At 47.2% G+C, this 19,733-nt stretch overlaps 1 protein-coding gene and 1 long non-coding RNA gene across 4 annotated transcripts in view; both read left to right on the top strand.

Annotated features, from left to right (window-relative positions):
- The window catches only part of CDKL1 (cyclin dependent kinase like 1), a 31,676-nt gene extending 14,891 nt beyond the window's left edge, over positions 1 to 16,785 (top strand). For all 3 annotated transcript variants that reach the window (XM_081864821.1, XM_081864823.1, XM_081864822.1), the window contains exons 4-11: positions 2,178 to 2,299; positions 7,180 to 7,252; positions 8,201 to 8,291; positions 8,535 to 8,735; positions 11,198 to 11,280; positions 12,243 to 12,299; positions 14,028 to 14,183; positions 15,993 to 16,785. In XM_081864821.1, the coding sequence (XP_081720947.1) occupies positions 2,178 to 2,299; positions 7,180 to 7,252; positions 8,201 to 8,291; positions 8,535 to 8,735; positions 11,198 to 11,280; positions 12,243 to 12,299; positions 14,028 to 14,183; positions 15,993 to 16,100 (891 nt within the window). In that variant the 3' untranslated portion in view covers positions 16,101 to 16,785. The remainder of the gene's footprint in view (positions 1 to 2,177; positions 2,300 to 7,179; positions 7,253 to 8,200; positions 8,292 to 8,534; positions 8,736 to 11,197; positions 11,281 to 12,242; positions 12,300 to 14,027; positions 14,184 to 15,992) is intronic.
- A 1,275-nt stretch (positions 16,786 to 18,060) lies between these two features.
- LOC309344997 lies at positions 18,061 to 19,484 on the top strand. The gene is made up of 2 exons (XR_014157967.1): positions 18,061 to 18,157; positions 18,619 to 19,484. It is a non-coding gene; the product is annotated as an uncharacterized lncRNA (long non-coding RNA).
- The last annotated feature ends 249 nt before the right edge of the window (positions 19,485 to 19,733 follow it).

Here is a 19,733-nt window from a genome sequence, read left to right as displayed (position 1 = left end):
TCTTTAATTCCTCCTCATTTTCTGCCATCAAGGTTCCTTTTTTCTCCAAAGAGCTCAAGGGGGCCTGCACATTTCTCTTCCTCCTCAATTAATTCCCGCAACAACCCTGTGAGCCAGTGACTGGCCTAAGACCACCCCCTGAGGTTCATGGGCAAGTGGGGAGTGTCTTAATTCCGTTGTTGTTGTTTGTTATTAAGTAGGACGTCCTTATTTTCATCATAGAGATATTGGAGGGTATGTAGCTTTAACTGATTTTCATTGTCTTTGGTTACTCATGTATTGCTAAGATATTGTTGTGATTAAGTGGTATGGCAAATTGTTTAAATATATATATATATAATAAATATTTTCCATGGAAATGGAAACATTTACTTAATTCTTAGTGATGCCTCTCAACTTCCACATTCCTTTTTCTTCATACACTTTTAAAAATTATTCTTACACAACATGAAGATAAGGAAAGGGAAAGGAAGGAAAGTCCTCCACATTTTTTCTCCATCCATTTCTATGCAAAAAAGCAAAACGAACTTGGTAACCCCAGCAGAAGAATGCAAATAAAGTCAATGCACAACTGACCTGCAGACTCAACCTTGCAGCTGTTTAAAGGATGGAATTAAGAAATGCAGGGTTTTGGCTTGGGGGTTTTGTGTGTATATATTTGCAAGGAACGCAAGTCTGCTGAGAGAACGTCCCCTCTGCTCTGATCTTTTGTGGGGAAAGAGCTGTGGTTTGCACACTTTGCACATGCTCAGAGCTCTTTTCCCTCTCTGGGTTATTGCTTTGACCAGGGAGCTCTGAGTTCAAGTCTCCATTTGGCCACAAAGCTGACGGGGTGACCTGAGCTTGCTTGTGTGTTCTCTCTCTCTCTCTCTCTCTCTCTCTCTCTCTCTCTCTCTCTCTCTCTCTCAGCTACTTCACATGGTGGTTGTTAGAATAAAAAAAGGGGGGACATTATTTACATTTTATTTTATTAGATTTACTTTAGTTTTCCAGTCTGCTTTTCAGGGTCTCGGCCCACACGAAGTAGAGTGCAATGTACTTTTAAAAAAGAAAGAATTTCAAGCCATAAAGAGAGAAATACCCAGCTAATCATTATAACAACAAATAGCCACGTATTTATTCCAGTGCGCATTTGGCTAATTTTAGTGTACTGCGCTTGTAACTGAGGTTATTATCTGCGGCTGTTATCTTATTTATTGTCTTAAGAGTGCAGGCAGCAGATAGTTCCTTGGTTACGGGTTCAATCCACAGTCCTCTTAGAATAAGGTGACCAGATTTTTTTCAATAAATCCGGGGACACTTAAAATAAACAAATACTACACTTTCAGGGTGTTGGTGCTGCAGCGATGGCGGTGGCAGAGGGGCGGCCGCCGCCTTGACCTCAACCGCCACGTTTCCCCTTCCTCCAAGGCTTCTATCTCCTTTCTCCCTGAGCCTGGGCAGCCCCTGAGTTGTTGGTTCTTCGGTGGTGGTGGGTGGGAAGCGTTGCGCAGTAGTTCAGGCATTCAAGGCGGAGAAGGAGGGCCGAGAGTGGCAGCGGCGGCGAGGCTCGGGCAGCACGATGCCTCCCTTCCCATCGGAGCAGCCCCAATCCCACTCCTACTTGCGTGCCACTGCCTTTCAGAGCAGCCCCATCCCAACTCCTACATGCGTGTAAGCAGGAGGGGGCAGGGATCTCTCAGGCAGCGCGATGCCTCCCTCCCCATCAGAGCAGCCCCAATCCCATTCCTACCTGCGTGCAAGCAGGAGGGGTCTGGGATCCCTCAGCTGGGCAGGGAGGCTTCCCGTTGCCTAACTGAGAGATCCCTGCCCCCTCCTGCTTGCACACAAGCTCTGATAGGCAGCGTGAAGCCTCCCTTCCCAGCTGAGAGATCCCTGCTCCACAGGAGTTGGGAGGCTGCTCCGATAGGCAGCATGAAGCCTCCCTTCACAGCTTAGCTCCCGGGGTCAGGGAAGGTGGAGGCAGCCCAGAAGCTGCATCTTGGAGCCCCTGCACCACCAACACATGGGGACTTCCGAGCAGCTCCTGAAGCCAGCCAGAGCCAACTGCTCCGGGCTGCTGAGACTGCCGCTGCTGCGTTTCCCGGGGACATTAGATGAAATCCGGGGACATTCCAGGGATGGAAACAGGGGACATCTGGTAACCCTGTCTTAGAATGCCCTCCTGTCCTTTCCAGCAACTGAAACACCCCAACCTGGTCAACCTTTTGGAGGTATTCCGGAGGAAGAGGAAACTCCACCTGGTCTTTGAATACTGCGACCACACAGTCCTCCATGAGCTGGACAAGAACCCACGGGGGTAAGTAACTAGTCCCTGGTGTGACTCCCCTGTAACCCCTCTCAGTCAACAAAACAAACACACCATTTTGGCACCAGTTTAGAGCCAGTTGGACCAGGCTGGGTTTGGGGCCCTTTACTCGTGACCCCGGTTTGAGTGGCAATCGCTCAGTTTTTTGGGGGGGCAGCGTCACAAAAAGTTGGGTTTGTGGCACAAAACCGGCACAAAACTTTGGCACCTGTTTGGAGTCAACCAGACAAGATTGGATTTTGGGGCATTAACTTGCGACCCCGTTTTTGCTTTATCAATTACTCGGTTGGAGGGGCAGCACGGAATGTGGAGTTCGCAGCACAAAATGGCACAGAACTATAGCACAAAACTTTGACATCAGTTTGAGGGGGGTGTGCAGAATTTTGGGGTCACACGTTAATTAAGCTTCAGTGAATGCTGGGGAGAGACGATTTTGACTTACTGTTGCTGCGGTTTTATTGTTTCAAGTTAGGGTTAGGGTTACCAGACGTCCCCAGTTCCCAGGGACAGTCCCCGGTTCCCAGGGACAGTCCCCGGATTTGCAAATCTGTCCCTGGACAAATTCCGTCCCTGGAATGTCCCCAGATTTGCAAATCTGTCCCCAGGAAATATGGCAGCGGCAGCCTCAGCAGCCCGGAGCCCGGAGCCAGCCTGGTAACGCAGCTGGCTCTGGTTGGCTTCAGGAGCTGCTTGCTGCCGTGGCGCCCACCATTTTTCCTCGCCGGAAGTCCCCATATGATGTGTCTTGTGCAATCTCCTGCCCCCTTCCCCCTTTGTTTTGACTGATCGGGGGAGGCTCAGCAGTTGCTGGTGGGCGGCTGTTGCCCAGTTTTTTAAAAACTCTGTGCATTTATGTTTCCCAGGGTGTGAAAGAAGGGCTTTGCACCTTTATACAACATGCCTGTGTGCTTGGGCCCAGGGTCTTTGGCCTCACCATCCCCACTACTGACTCCCTGTTGCTACTCGGCTTTAAAAAAAAAAAAGTGTCCCCAGATTCATTGAAAAAAATCTGGTAACTATATTTTAAGAACACAAGAAGAGGCTGCTGGATCAGGCCAGTGGCATAAGATGGAGATGCTCACTGCATTAGCATTCCTAATGAAGATCTTGCTCACCCATTAGGTGTCATTGTGTTTTGGGGGGGGGGTCATAGCTTGGGACACAGCACAGAGAATGAGTCTGGCCTCTTCCCAGCTTCAGACAAGGATGTCCCCCAGCAGATTCCCTTACACCCAGGAAGACATTGTCTGCAGCCTGCCTTATATCAAGGGGCAGGGAGTTCCAAAGTGGATCATTGGCGGCCTTGTAAATGAGCAGTGTTACCATTTGGAGGCCCATTGACACCTTTAGGCAGACAAAATGGAATTGCCCAGTGCTTTCTTTATCATGCTTCCTTCTCCCTCTCTCTCTGTTTCTCTCTCTCTCTCTTTTAAGTATATCTTTATTGATTTAATGTAAATACCGTATTTTTTGCTCTATAAGACTCACTTTTCCCCTCTAAAAAGTAAGGGGAAATGTGTTTGTGTCTTATGGAGCGAATGCAGGCTGCGCAGCTATCCCAGAAGCCAGAACAGCGAGAGGGATTGCTGCTTTCACTGCACAGCGATCCCTCTTGCTGTTCTGGCTTCTGAGATTCAGATTTTTTTTTCTTCTTGTTTTCTTCCTCCCAAAACTAGGTGCGTCTTGTGGTCTGGTACGTCCTATAGAGCAAAAAATACGGTACATTTATGGGAAGACAGACAAACGAACAAATAAACAAACAAACATACAATCAAACAAACAAATAATGAAGAAGTCAAACAAACAACCACAATATAAGAAACAACAAAATTAGTATAACTAGCATCATTTATACTCCCGATACTGAAATCAGTTATAAAAGAAAGAAATTAAAAATGACTTTCAATTAATCTCACTGTACTTTATCTATCAATTACCTTATACTGTACAGTTGCATATTTCTTATATCGTCTCTTTTTATATCAGGCCTCCTTTCTCAACAGCGTTTTTGCTCCGAGAATCAAGCAAACCACAGACTCCAGCCAAACCACAACCTGTGTTTTAGGGAGTGTGGGGTTGAGAACTGGACCAGCCGTCTGGGGTGCGGCCATCGTGAAAAGAACTGCATTTAAATGATTTTCATTTTAAATCTTCAGGACAGGGAGGAAAAAAAGTCCCATACATGCTGCGAATTCCTGAGATGTTGGACTGGAAAAGTACGACATTTTAGAAAACAACTGCCATCCTGTGGGACACATGGTTTTTGGATTCCCCATGTATGAGACCCCATCTCTGGGGGAACGGGGCCAGGGGTGGTCCTGTGCAAGCGGTTGCCAGGGGGTCTCCTTCACTGCCTGCAGTATGTGGCAGCAGCAGCAATAAACCGTCTCCTAAAAGTCACACCGGCGCAGCTGTTGTGACTTTCACTGGTTCCGGCGCCTGCGAGGTCCCTTTCCCTTTTCATTTGTCATTTTTATCACCCCGTTTTTCTCCGCACAATGGTTTCAGAATTGCTGATTCTGTTCACATGAAAAGTTTTAAAAGTTGTGTCAGCTTCTTCTCTGAGCTTCCTTACGTTGGGACCTTCTGCATTCAAAGCAAGTTTTCTGACACTAAATTACAGCCAATCTCTGTGTGTGAACAGAGGATGCTGTGTTATACAAAGCCAGACTATTTGTCCACCTAGCTCAGTGTTGTCGACTGGTGTTGACTGGCAGTCGCCCACCAGGTTTCAGACGAACGTTTTCGCCGAACCTACCTGGAGAGATACTGGGGTTTTCGATGCATAGTTAAACTATGGAACTCACTGCCACAGGAGTCAGTCATGGCCACTAACCTAGAAGGCTTTAAAAAAGAGAATTAGGCAAATTCATGGAGCAGAAAAAGGCTATTGATAGCTATTAGCTACGATGGTTCGGCTCAGGCTCCATACTTGGGGGCAGCAATGGATTTGAATACCAGTTTCTGGAAACCGCAGGTCCTGCAGCAGGGAGTTCCAAAGGTCCCTTGCACATTGCGCAAGACAGCTCTGTTTATTTCCAACGCACATGAGCACATGTTCAGTGAGTGGCTACTATCCACAATGGCTAGGCTCTCCCTCCACAGTCGAAGGCAGCAATGGTTCCGAATACCAGATGCCGGAAAGCCAGGAAGGGGAAGACAGCTCTTGTGCTTGAATCCTGTTTGTGGGTTTCCCATAATAGACATCTGAATAGCAACTAGGAGAACAGGATGCTGGACTTGATGGGCCTGGGGCCTGATCCAGCATGGCTCATCGCAGGTATTTCAGGTTCCTGCTTAGAGGTGTTTTGATGTTGTTGTTGTTGAGTGGGACTGTGAAATATGTTAAGTAACATAAAATACTCCTTCGTGGATCACTGCCTTGCCATGGTGAGGGGGCTTGAATAACCCAGAGAAGCTATGAGCTATGTCGTGCAGGGCCACCCAAGATGGACAGGTCATAGTGGAGAGTTTTGACCAAAAAGCAGAGACATCACCTTGCCAACAAAGGTCTGTATAGTTCAAGCCATGGTTTTCCCAGTAGTGATGTATGGAAGTGAGAGCTGGACCATAAAGAAGGCTGGTCGCCGAAGAATGGATGCTTTTGAATTCTGGTGCTGAAGGAGACTCTTGAGAGTCCAATGGACTGCAAGAAGATCCAACCTCTCCATTCTGAAGGAAATCAGCCCTGAGTGCTCACTGGAAGGACAGATCGTGAAGCTGAGGCTCCAAGACTTTGGCCACCTCATGAGAAGAGAAGACTCCCTGGAAAAGACCCTGATGTTGGGAAAGATGGAGGGCACAAGGAGAAGGGGACGACAGAGGACGAGATGGTGGGACAGTGTTCTCGAAGCTACAAACATGAGTTTGACCAAACTGCGGGAGGCAGTGGAAGACAGGAGTGCCTGGCGTGCTCTGGTCTAGGGGGTCACGAAGAGTCGGACACCACTAAACGACTAAGTAACAACAACAGCAGCAGCAGCAACAATAACAACAACAAACATAAAATAAAATAAAATAAACACTGATCTTTACAAAGGATGGTTGATACAGAAGAGGAGTTACATTCCCTGGAAGTGGGTTGAGAAGAGAATACCTGTATTTGCCTATATTGAGCAAATGCCCTCTTCCTGAGATCATGTAGAAAAATTAACCAATAAACTGAAACTGACACGGGGACAAATGGAAGAAGATGCCTTCACCCCGGTATGGCTCCCCTTTATCACACACACAGCCCAACAAGACAATGACAAAAACCCACCAACAGCATAGAAATCAATATGGCTAACCTGATCCAAAACACCCACCCACCCCACTCACACACGAAAACAAAGATCGCCACAGCCAACCACAAATGAACAACCACACCCTAAGCCAACCCCAACCTCTCTCACCACCAAAGGAACACAAGTGAATAGCAGAGGACCTGCACAAGCAACACTGACGCAAAACCCCACATATGGTATATTAAGGAAAATAGAAACATCGCCACCCGACCCCACCCCCCCTCCACCTCTTTCCCCCCTCTTCTTCCTAATGTCTCAACAAATGAAACTGATCTGTAAAAAATGTTACTTGGAAAAAAGAGAGAGAGAGACATTGCACATACTTTTGTAAACCAATAAAATCTTTAATAAAAATAAAGAATTAAAAGAAAACCCTCTCCTTCCGAATCAACGTCATTCTTATGTCTTAAGCGGATGCTCTGCTGGTGTGACCAAGGCAGTTAACCAAACCAAAAAATTGCTTTACTACCCCAGTGCAGGAATACACGCTGTCACCATCCCTTCCCTTTGCTGATGGAATTGTGTCAAGCGGTTGTGGAATTTCAAGCTCTCTCCTCCTTCTCCTCTTTTTAATTCTCTTTGCAGAGTTCCGGAGCACCTCGTGAAAAGCATCACTTGGCAGACCCTCCAGGCAGTGAACTTTTGCCACAAGCACAACGTAAGTCTTGCTGTCAGCACAACCGACCTGCAATTCCATTTCCCCTACCATCTGTCCTCCCTAACCCTATTTCCATTGGCTGCCAGCGCTGGCGTCACTCTGCAAGCGATCAGATCATACCTCTGGCCAGAGCAGCCTGCCCACCCGCTTGCAGCCCCCTGGGGTGCGAAGGAAGGGAGAAGAAAGGGGTGGGCCCTGCTAGAGATAGGGGAGAAAGTTGGCGCTTTGCATTTAAAGGGGGGGGGTTACCTAAGTCACACATTCCAAAATATTCGCAGACGGAAGCAGATGATCTTTGAACTTTGCACTTCTCTGAAACCTCACAGTGCAGCTCTTTGGCCAAGTATTTTGTGTGAAATAACTAGGATAAAGACTTCATAAAAATACACATATTATTTTAAAAAAGCATGCAAAAGTGCATTGTTTAAGGGGGGGAATTGCTTTGCAAAACTTAGCGTGTTGGGCAGAATTGCTTGCAAACTTGTGTATATTAGAAACCAACACTAGAAGGCTGATGAATTCTCATGAGGATGGTGTTGTTGTTTTAAAAACAACAACAACCACAAACTGTTCTGGGAATGTGGAGAACAAAACTTAGGATTCTTTGAATATTGTACACCACCTTGATATTTTATGATATGGCAGTACAGACTGTCTCTATAAATAAATACTTTTCTCATATGTTAGGTACGGGGGGGGGGACTATTACAGTGTGGAATGTTTCTGTTTATTACCATTTTTCTTCCTTCTCCCTACAGACAAAAGTGGGCTTTTCAATATGCTAATAATAATAATAATAATAATAATAATAATAATAGGCAGGCCCAGATTGTATCAAGGGCCAGATCCTAACTGGGGCTCCCCATTTGCCACCCCCAGTTTTAAATAAGGTGAAGCCTCTAGCTTTCTACTTGATTGTCACATTGACAGCTCTTCCTTTGCTTCCAGTGCATCCACAGAGATGTGAAACCAGAGAACATCCTCATAACCAAGCATTTTGTCATCAAACTCTGTGACTTTGGCTTTGCTCGCATCCTCAGTAAGTGCCTTTATTTATTGCTACAATTTCTGTCTCTCTATCTGCTAAGCAACTGGGCATGGCTTCCCCTGCACCTACTTTCCCTATATAATCCTTGGAATGTATTAACAAAATTCAGCAAAGGAGGAATATATTGGGAAAGGGAGGAGCTCCTCTGGCGCCCTTGACCCTTCGGGGTGATTGTTGGATAGATCACCCTTCGTGTGTGAGTCTCATCTCCTGCTCCCACCCTCCCTTATCCAGCTGGGCCCAGCGATTACTACACAGACTACGTGGCCACTCGGTGGTACCGGTCTCCCGAGCTGCTCGTGGGGGACACCCAGTATGGCCCCCCCGTGGACGTCTGGGCCATCGGCTGCGTCTTTGCAGAGCTGCTGTCTGGCATCCCTCTGTGGCCGGGGAAATCGGATGTGGACCAGCTTTACCTGATCAGAAGGACGTTGGGTAAGTCCTTGAGAGGTGCCAAGGAAACAAAGAGGCGTTTTTCTTGACTGCAGCTGGCTACAATCTGTCTCACTCTCCTCTCCATGGTAATTGCCGTGGAAGGTAGTGGAACTATAGCGGAATAAAATGCAATTATGGCATTCGTTTCCATTTGCAAATGGATTTTCGCCGGAAGCAAATAACCGAGAAAAGAGAACCAAACCTGCATTATATTCCACTATGGCTCCAGAAGAGGGTTTTATGGCGTGCGAAAGCTCACGCGTCATGCAAAACGTAACACGGAGGGGATGGTCGTGAGTGTCAGTTTGCATTTCTTACTGCAGAAAGTATTGATCTGATGTGTAGAGAGCTTTCCTATTCTACTTAATTCAAGAGGGTTCCGGAAGCTTCTCTGTGTGAGAGAAGCAGGCAGAAAGTTCATGATTGTTTGGGTTATATACCTTCAGAGAAACTGAGTACAGCTGGTTAAAACTGGTTCTCCTATCTCTTTATAAAAGTAAGGCCAGAAGGAGCCTTGGTTTCACTTTCTCTTTCTGTCTCTCTTTTCTGGTAGTATGCTGAGTGTTAAGGTTTAGACTTATTATAAGTTATTTAACTTATACCACGCCAGGCAGCCCCTCCTCACAGCCCCGCTGCTGCAGCTGCTGGGCCATGTTGCATTTTCCTCGCCTCTCTGCCCTCCTCCTCCTCCGGGCAAGCGGCGTCGTTTGGGCGGCAGCGCCAGCGGCAACTCGCCTCAGATCACCTGACACGGACCCACCGCCACCGCCGTGGCTACCTTACCGTAAATACCCCAGCCCAGGCAGCAGCAAGAAGAAGCTGGCAGTGGCGGCAGGTTAGGGGTTAGGGGCGCAAATTACTTGCCTTACCCTGGGTTAGGGGGCGCAAATTACTTGCCTTGCCCTGGGTTAGGGGGCGCAAATTACTTGCCTTGCCCCGGGTTAGGGGGCGCAAATTACTTGCCTTGCCCCGGGTGCTGACAACCCACGCTACGCCGCTGCCTCTTCATCAGGCTAAGCAGCAGTTGCCCAGTTGCCTTAGCATTTGGGTTTTCACAGTGCAGGCTAATGAGCCAAGTGGGAATTGAGTTGGGGGTCAGAGGTGGCTTCTTCCATCCAAGGACATCAGCACGGCAATAGAGGATACCGTATTTTTCGCTCTATAAGACACACCTTTTCCCTCCTAAAAGGGGGAAATGTGTGTGCGTCTTAGGGAGCGAATGCAGGCTGCGCAGCTATCCCAGAAGCCAGAACAGCAAGAGGGAGCGCTGCGCAGACTGCATAGACTGATTTCTTTGCCACCAATGGTTCAGGACCTGCTTTCGGACAGGAATGATCAAATTACTTTAATAGTGGCTGAATTTTTGAGTGCTGTCCATGTAGAAAGACCGGGTCATTATAAAGAGAATTAGTGGTTCTTAATTGATGGGTGATGTGCTGTATTGTATTATATGCAAATTGATTTTCTCTAGAGTTAAAGATCTGATCAGGACAAACCTTGTTATGTTGAGCTCGTATTTTGCACCATTTGTATACGGTGTCTGTTTGATAATGTGTGGTTTGCTATGCCTAATAAAGGACTAAGCCGCTTCTGACAAAAAAATAGAGGATAGACTGGTGGTGGGGCAGTTTATGGCCAAGCCATTCCTCCCACCAGGTGTGGAGCAGGGGAATTTGCTTCTGGGCTGAAAGGCAGTTTTGCAGTCTCCTGCAAAGATCCATCTTGGACTGCACTTTGCAAGCCCCCAGCCACCAGCTGGTTGCAGGAGCTTTCATAAGATGAATTCCCCACCTCTGGCCCAAACTGATTTTTGCATCGCAGCAAGGATCCAGCAAATGGATCTTTTAAAAAGCTGGGAATTAGGGGAGATCCACTTGTGGGACTGAAAGCTTGTTTAGTGCTATTTGTGTCTTCCTTAGAAACAGGAAGGATTTTAGAAAAAAAGGATGATGGGATGTGGCAGAGGAAATGTGTAGGAATGCCTGTTTTTGGCTAAGGTGCAAGTTTGGGGCTGGTTGCTTCGGCGGCAATGCTTCTGCGTAAACATACGTGGTTCGTCTTGCACCCCACATTGAGCAATTGCCCCCCCAAGATACTAAGATACTCCTGCTGCCAGCAGGAATGTTTGAATTTATTTATTTGTTTCATGAAATTTATCCGCTGCTTTGTTGTGGAAAGAAACCCCTGGAAGCTGTTTACAAACAAGGTAAAGCAGTAGACTTGTCAAGAAGGAAAACGAACGACAATAAATTAAGACGTTCGGGGAATAAGTTGTAAGAGCAACAGACTAAAAACGGATTAAGACTCGCCTCCGCTTTCTAAACATCTGGGCAGGCAGGTCTGAACAAGGACGGTTGCAGGGAGTTTCAAAGTTTAGGTGCTGCCACACTAAAAGACTGAGTTATTAGAAATGCAGAACAAATGCAGATTTGAGTGTGATTCGATTTCCTTCTTCTCCAAAGGGGACCTCATTCCCAGACACCAGCAAGTCTTCAGCACAAACCAGTTCTTCAGTGGGGTGAGAGTTCCAGACCCAGAAAGCATGGTGAGAAAGCCCCCCCCCCTGCCTTGCACAAGTCCTGTTGCAAACAAGACATAGGAGGCTCCTCCGCTTCCTAGGTTTTTAAGGCCTTTTTGCGTCTCCAGGCAAAGGGTTGCGTTTTTGTTTTCGGCTGCTTGGAGATGAGGCCCATTGTCTGGGATCTAGCGACCAGCTCAGTGGAATGGCTGGCTCCTGGACGTGGCTTCGGAGACATGCAGACGCTGGCAGTTGGGACATCTGCGCCCACATTTCAGTGTTTGGGAGGGAAGGATCACTCTTGGAAACGGAGCAGAAAATTGAAGGTCTCCAGGTCCAAAGGGGCAAGATTGGCGCTTCTTCTTTCTGACCAGTCCAGGGAGCGAGTTCTTCAAATATAGAACTGTAGCCACTCTGAGCCTGGCTTTGGCTGGGGAGGTAAAAGGTAAAGGGACCCCTGGCCATTAGGTACAGTCATGACCGACTCTGGGGTTGTGGCGCTCATCTCGCTTTATTGGCCAAGGGAGCCGGCGTACAGCTTCTGGGTCATGTGGCCAGCATGACCAAGCTGCTTCTGGCGAACCAGAGCAGCGCACGGAAACGCCGTTTACCTTCCCACCGGAGCGGTACCTATTTATCTACTTGCACTGGTGTGCTTTCGAACTGCTAGTTTGGCAGGAGCAGGGACCGAGCAATGGGAGCTCACCCCATCGCAGGGATTCAAACCACCAACCTTATGATTGGCAAGTCCTAGGCTATGTGTTTTAACCCACAGCGCCACCCATGTCCCTTTTGGCTGGGGAGGGCGGGATATAAATAAATTGATGATGATGATGATGAGGATGATGAGGATGATGATAATTATTATTATTATTATTATTATTATTACTAGTGTTCATTTTTTTTGATTGAAATAAAAACATGAAAGGGGAGAGGGAACCTCTAAGCCGATGATGCTCATTACTTTGTCCTCCTTCCCCCCCCCCCAGGAGCCTCTAGAAATGAAATTCCCAGGCATTTCCTACTCGGCCCTCGGACTCATGAAGGTGAGCAAGTACTGTGGGTTTTTGAGGCTGGGCCAGGCTTCAATAGGCTGCTTTGCATGTAGAAGGTCCCAGATTCAGTCCCCAATGGCGGGACGAGATTTCAGGCTTAAGAGGACCCCTGACCATTAGGTCCAGTTGTGACCGACTCTGGGGTTGCGCCGCTCATCTCGCTTGATTGGCTGAGGGAGCCGGCGTACAGCTTCCAGGTCATGTGGCCAGCATGACTAAGTCGCTTCTGGCGAACCAGAGCAGTGCATGGAAACGCCATTTATCTTCCCGCTGGAGTGGTACCTATTTATCTACTTGCACTTTGATGTGCTTTCGAACTGCTAGGTTGGCAGGAGCAGGGACCGAGCAACGGGAGCTCACCCCATTGCGGGGATTTGAACTGCCGACCTTCTGATCGGCAAGTCCTAGGCTCTGTGGTTTAACCCACAGCGCCACCTGCGTCCCTTATTTCAGGCTTACCATCCACATTAAAATGCACTAGCATTTTGAGACGGCTCTTTTGCCTTCATACCTGCTTCTTTACTGAAACCCAGTTTAGCAAGTTTAACCATCCATTTCCATTTTATTTGCCTAGCATTCATTTGAGAGGGCCATTTGGAACTCGCTGCTTTGCACGCCAGTTCCGCTGCCAGCTTGCAATTAAGTTGATGATTGACCAAGCCCTCGGCAGTCTTTTTCCATTTCTTTTTTATATAAGCAAACCAGGAAAGGGGAGTAAACAAGCATTCACAGAGCGGAGTGTTTCTGCTCTGCCGCTCCATTTCAACCGTCTCCCAAATTCCCCCTCCCTTCTCCCCCAAAGTCAGCTCACATTCTATATATATAAATGTTCATAACTGCATATCTAAACCACATGTCTGAAACCCCACAGAAAAAGTCCTGAAACCATTTTGTCCCTCCCAAATTGACCTCATATATTTCTCTGCAAGGTCAAAGGAAAATGGAAAAGCCTCCCCATTGTCTTTTCATTCACAAATCCCGTCTTAAGGGTATGTCTGTGTATTTATAGGATGAGCCTGTGACCTGGCTCAGGAAACTAAGTATTTATCATTACAAAAGACTGGCCAGGCTCCCCAGGTAATCCAATCAAGTAACCTGCCAGGCAGGAGATAAACAATGCACTCAGATTTCTGTTGTAGACCGCCCTTTCTGTGATCTAGGTATGATGTTTCTGGGGGTGGTCTTGGACTCCAGGGCGGGCAATTTAAAATGTCTATATAAGGGCGGGCACACCTTTTTTCGGGGTCCCCCTCCTTTCCTGTGTGTGAGGGGAGCACCCTGTTGCAACAGTTCAATAAAGATCAGGTTAACGAGCTACTTTGCTTCTCAATATTCTCTGGTTGGCCTCTGTTATTTTCTCCTACCAATAGGGAACCCATGTAAGGACTCTATAAGGGCTCTTGTATCCCCCCATAAGGGAATAAGGGCAGATTTTTGTTTATTATACCATTGTGGCATCTGGTTGGCCAAGGTGAGATCAGGATTTAGGACAAGGTGTTGGGCCACTGGTCTGATCCTGCAGGGCTCTTCTTACGTTCTTAACATAGGAAGCTGCCTTATATGAGATGTCCATCTGCCTCAGCCATGCCTGGGACTTCAGGCAGCCGACATTCCCAGGCCTGAATTGAACCCAGAACCTTCTGTGTGGGGAAGCAGGCACTGTTGCTACTGGCTTGTGTCTGAATCCTCCAGACTCTTTGCTTTTTTCCCTTATCGCAGGGCTGCCTCCACATGGATCCTGCAGAGAGGCTGACCTGTGAGCAGCTCCTGCAGCACCCCTACTTTGACAGCGTCCGAGAGGTTGAGCTGGGGAGGGAAAGAGAGAGATCCCTCACGCGGAAGCCAAACCGGCCCACGCGGAAGCACATCCCCGGGGTAAGAGGCTGCTCAGATATTTCAGGGGTCTCGGGGATCAAATTGCATGGCAGCCAGGAACACCCTCCTGCTACAGTTCCTGCTGAGCCCTGCACAGGATCCCCAGATGTCTTGACCCACAGCTCCATCTGGTATGCAGGATGAGACCCACGTTGCCCGCAGACTGTCTCGCCAGAGTGGTGCATGCTCTGCTTATCTCCCGTTTGGACTATTGCAATACGCTCTACATGGGGCTACCTTTGAAGGTGACCTGGAAACTACAACTAAACCAGAACGCGGCAGCTAGACTGGGGACTGGGAGCAGCCGCCGAGACCACATAACACCAGTCTTGAAAGACCTCCATTGGCTTCCAGTACGTTTCCGAGCACAATTCAAAGTGTTGGTGTTTACCTTTAAAGCCCTAAACAGCCTCGGTCCTGTATACCTGAAGGAGCGTCTCCACCCCCATCGTTCTACCTGGACACTCAGGTCCAGCACCGAGAGCCTTCTAGCGGTTCCCTCACTGCGAGAAGCCAAGTTACAGGGAACCAGGCACAGGGCCTTCTCGGTGGTGGCGCCCGCCCTGTGGAACGCCCTCCCACCAGATGTCAAAGAAATAAACAACTACCTGACGTTTAGAAGATATCTGAAGGCAACCCTGTTTAGGGAAGTTTTTAATGACTGACGTTTTAATGCATTTTTAATTTTTTGTTGGAAGCTGCCCAGAGTGGCTGGGGAAACCCAGCCAGATGGGCAGGGTATAAAAAATTATTATTATTATTATTATTATTATTATTATTATTATTATTAATTAGGGCCTGTGCTCCTTTGGACAATTGAAGACGTGGCAGTTTCTTAATGGCCCTCGCTTGGCCAGGTCCTTTTGCACAGGATAGCCCAGGAATTCCTCTGCAGCTGGCATTTCTCCCTTCATATCCCAAATAATCAAAATCTGCAATTTATTAATTTCTAGGGTTTAGGGGGGTCACAGCCTCAAAACTATAGTGATACTTTTACCGGCATGGGTGGTGCCAGAGGTCAGCAGGACTGGGTCTAGACTAGATGACCCTTGTGGTGTGTTCCAAACCTACAATTCTAATTTACAAACTTGGGGCCCGGATCCTGCAGGGATTGCCTGAACCCTTCTATCCCAGCTTGATCCATGAGATCTTCCACAGGAGCTCCTTTGGTCATTCCCCACCTTGGTGAGGCTCATTTCACAACAACAATAAAGAGAGCCGTTAGTTATTGGCCCAGTCCTGTGGAACTCCCTGCCAACAACAGAGACTCGGGCAAGGAAAATTCAGGGGCCAGGAGAAAGCAATCTTCGAACAAGCCTTTGGCTGATTAAACAACGTATGGCCTTTTAAATGTGTCTTGGAAGCTTTGGCTTTCTTGATATTATGCTATGTATCTTGTGCATTTAAGCTGTAAGCTAGCCTGTGATCTTCAAGTGAACATACATTTTTATTATTAAGCAGGTGTCTTCTATGCCAAACGTTGAACACCTACTGGAATTTTTTCTATTTTGTCAGGCCTGTGTTTAATAATGCAACTTTCCACCTTTTTAGTTATATGGTTTCATTGAATGGTTCTATTGTCGTAAACCACTTTTATTTCTTTATGTATAGTGGTATACAGATATCTTTTAAAAAAATAAAATAAATTCAAGACCAGCACCGCCAAAAAAGAGTGGATCCAGCCTCCAGCTGCCCGTTCACCTTTGTGTCATTTTCAGAACAGTTTGTGTCATTTTCAGAACAGTTTCTTTGCTGTCCATTGCTAAACTGAAAACTGCCTGAAAGTTACTCTTTATTCTCTCTTCTTAGTTACAGTACCTGCCCCAGTTAACCAGCAGCAACATTCTACCTGCTTTGGATAACAAGAAGTACTATAGCAGCACAAGGAAACTGAACTACCGTTTCCCAAACATCTAAAAAAAATTAAAGTGTGGGTGTCATGGCTAAGCCGGATTTACCGCGGACAGCCTCAGCGCATTCCCAGCCTTGAAGTGAGCTTGAACGGAGAAAGGGATATTATTCTGTTGGTGCACAATGTAGCAAGCCGTGAAATTACCGTGTTAAGAATGACAAAGCTTTAGAACGAAAATCTCTGCTCCGAGAGACAAGAGAGTCGGCTGAAGGTCTGGAACTTCTTGTGACTCGGCAGAAAATGCATCTCTCTGGGACTTTCAGGGGTGGGTTGGGGGCAGGATAATTGTGAATGCATCAGTTTAGGGTTCTCAAGAGCTCATCCTGTGTACTGTGTGGGGAGCAGAAAAGTCTGCTGCCTGTTTGGGAGTGGAAGCGAGGGGTGGGGGGTGGGGGGTGGGATCCAGCTATGCCAAATACATTTAATTCACAAAGTCCCATGGTGTCAAAGAAGGAGGGAGAACTTCCGTTCTCATGTGCATTTGTAGTTAATAGCACAGGCTGGTTGATCCTCAAGACGCAGTCAAAGATGCAAAGATCTCCGATTCTGTGAAATCTTGCATCAAACACAGATCTCCCAGCAGGGTGGTTAGAAATCAACGTCTTTCCTCTGTTTTTAAACTTGTAAATTTCTGTTTGTCTCTTTGAATGATACTTCCTAAAAATAATAATAACCTGGGTTAAAATGAAACCTCCATGTAAGAAGCAAGCATGTTTGCCGAAATATAGGATTTGGTTGCAAGAGATGGAGACACATTTGTTGTTGTTGTTTAGTCGTTTAGTTGTGTCCGACGCTTCGTGACCCCCTGGACCAGAGCACGCTAGACCCTCCTGTCTTCCACTGCCTCCCGCAGTTTGGTCAAACTCATGCTGGTAGCTTCGAGAACACTGTCCAACCATCTCGTCCTCTGTGGTCCCCTTCTCCTTCTGCCCTCCATCTTTCCCAACATCAGGGTCTTTTCCAGGGAGTCTTCTCTTCTCATGAGGTGGCCAAAGTATTGGAGCCTCAGCTTCAGGATCTGTCCTTCCAGTGAGCACTCAGGGCTGATTTCCTGAAAAATGGACATGTTCTTTAAGAACTTGCCATAGTTTGCTGTGGTCGACACAGTCAAAGGCTTTTACATAGTCAATGAAGCAGAAGTAGATGTCTTCCTGGAACTCTCTAGCTTTCTCCATAATCCAGCGCATGTTTGCAATTTGGTCTCTGGTTCCTCTGCCCCTTCGAAATCCAGCTTGCAATTCTGGGAGTTCTCGGTCCACATACTGCTTGAGCCTTCCTTGTAGAATTTTAAGCATAACCTTGCTAGCGTGTGAAATGAGTGAAATTGTGCAGTAGTTGGAGCATTCTTTGGCACTGCCCTTCTTTGGGATTGGGATGTAGACTGATCTTCTCCAATCCTCTGGCCACTGCTGAGTTTTCCAAATTTGCTGGCATATTGAGTGTAGCACCTTGACAACATCATCTTTTAAAATTTTAAATAGTTCAGCTGGAATATCATCACTTCCACTGGCCTTGTTATTAGCAGTGCTTTCTAAGGCCCATTTGACTTCACTCTCCAGGATGTCTGGCTCAAGGTCAGCAACCACACTACCTGGGGTGTACAAGTCATCCATTTCTTACTGGTATAGTTCCTCTGTGTATTCTTACACAGAGACACGTTATCGCACATTAATAGCACCGGGGGGTGGGAACCCTAACTTTTGAGTTCTATAGTTAGAAACTATACAATTAGTCATGCTTGTATTTATTATTGTGAGTTTCCTGCTGGACCCTAGAGATGCTCGATTGCCCACATGGTGATCCGACACTTTGCCTTGCAAATCCTTCAGTTCTTGGAGTATCTGGTACTCTGCAAACCCAAACAGGATGTGGCCCTTCTATTTTCCACCTCCTGGAGAAACACTGCTTTGCTCCAGAAACTCTGATGGAAACACACTGGTCCTCTGGATGTTCAGAAATCCCATTTCCCATCAGCTCTACGCAGACTGGCCAACACCCAGGGGTCTTGGCAGTTGTGGCCCCAACATCTGGCGAGCCACGGATTTTACCATCCCAGCTGCATGTTGGAATCTCGAGCCTAGTCAGAGGAATTTGCCACTCTCCAGGCATCCGGCTTGAGTTCCTTGTTGACCTCCCTGTCAGCAACTCCCGGCAGGATACAGGCAAGGTCTCTATCGGTGATTCTCCTCAAACGTGAGAAGAACACACCACTCTTCCCTCCTCCCTGTCTTGCCCAGGAGGGGGAAAGAGACAGACAGAAATGTATTTACATGCCTTTATTTCTGTCTATGCAGCAGTACAGAGAAACATGTCTGCACTCTCCAAACACCAACAGCAGAGAGAGAAACTCCACCCCTGTACTTCCAGTACAGATCAGATGACACTCTGAGCTAACATCCGGTGCTCAGTACAGTGAATAGGCTGTCCCTTCGCCCCCACGGTACAGCCACAAACATCAACATCCTGTTTGGCATTCCAGCCAGCTGCAGCTCGCTGCATTGCTCCTTTTTCGTAACAGGAAAGCCCTACTTTGTTATTTCTTTAGTATCCTTGACTAGAGTGCAGCAACAACAAAAAAGAAATCTGACTGTGAATAGGCACAATTCTGGGCTGTATAGCCAAAGGTTTTTGGATCACGCTCCTGGGTTTCACGAAGGTTCTGTGCAGTTGTGTTATAATATAATTGTTATAGCAACCAGGTATCACGCATGCTGGTTCAGGGAACAAATGTAAAATTCTCTTTTCCTGGTTATCTAGATCAAGGGGCAGCGAACTTTTTCAGCAGGGGGCTGGTCCACTGTCCCTCGGACCTTGTGGGGGGACAGACTATATTTTGAAAAAAATAATAATGAATGAATTCCTATGCCCCACAAATAACCCAGAGATGCATTTTAAATAAAAGCACACATTCTACTCATGTAAAAACACATTGATTCACGGACCGTCCGCGGGCTGGATTGAGAAGGCGATTGGGCCGGATCCAGCCCCCAGGCCTTAGTTTGCCTAGCCATGATTTAGATTCATTTGAATGGATGGATGGAATTCATCTTCTCCTTCAGGCTTCGCTCCTGCCTCGTCTGCAAAAGGCAGACTGTGATTAGGGGGTTTCTTCTTCCAGGGCTGCGGTCGTACGTAAGGAGAGTGTCAGGCTGCCTTGGCAACAACACCCTCTCCAACAGACAGGTCCAGCTGGAAGAAATGTGTACCTATGTGTTGTGCTTGCAAGATCAGCTCTCTGCAAAATCCGCTGGTTATCGGAGCTGCTCCATAGAAGCTGTAGCCAAGTTTTGCTAGGCCATGTTTCTGGCAAACAACTACCAGATTTTGCCTGGTATAAACCAATGTCTGTAATGCTTGCATAGGAAACAGTAAACTGCATATTACTCTGAGTTGTTTCTAGTTCATTTCCACCCCACATACCCCGCTTACATTACTCTGTAAATTGCCATAACCGTCATAATCTCCTTGATGACGTGAGAGCATCAAAGCAAATATTTTTGGTTTGTCTAAGCCAGGCATGGCCAAACCTGGCCCCCCAGATGTTTTGGGACTACAATTCCCATCATCCCTGACCACTGGTCCTGTTAGCTGGGGATGATGGGAGTTGTGGTCCCAAAACATCTGGAGGGCCAAGTTTG

The sequence above is a fragment of the Podarcis erhardii genome, assembly GCF_964252035.2.
Source record: "Podarcis erhardii genome assembly, chromosome: 1".
NCBI lineage: Eukaryota > Metazoa > Chordata > Lepidosauria > Squamata > Lacertidae > Podarcis > Podarcis erhardii.
This window is presented reverse-complemented; position numbering and strand designations above follow the sequence as displayed.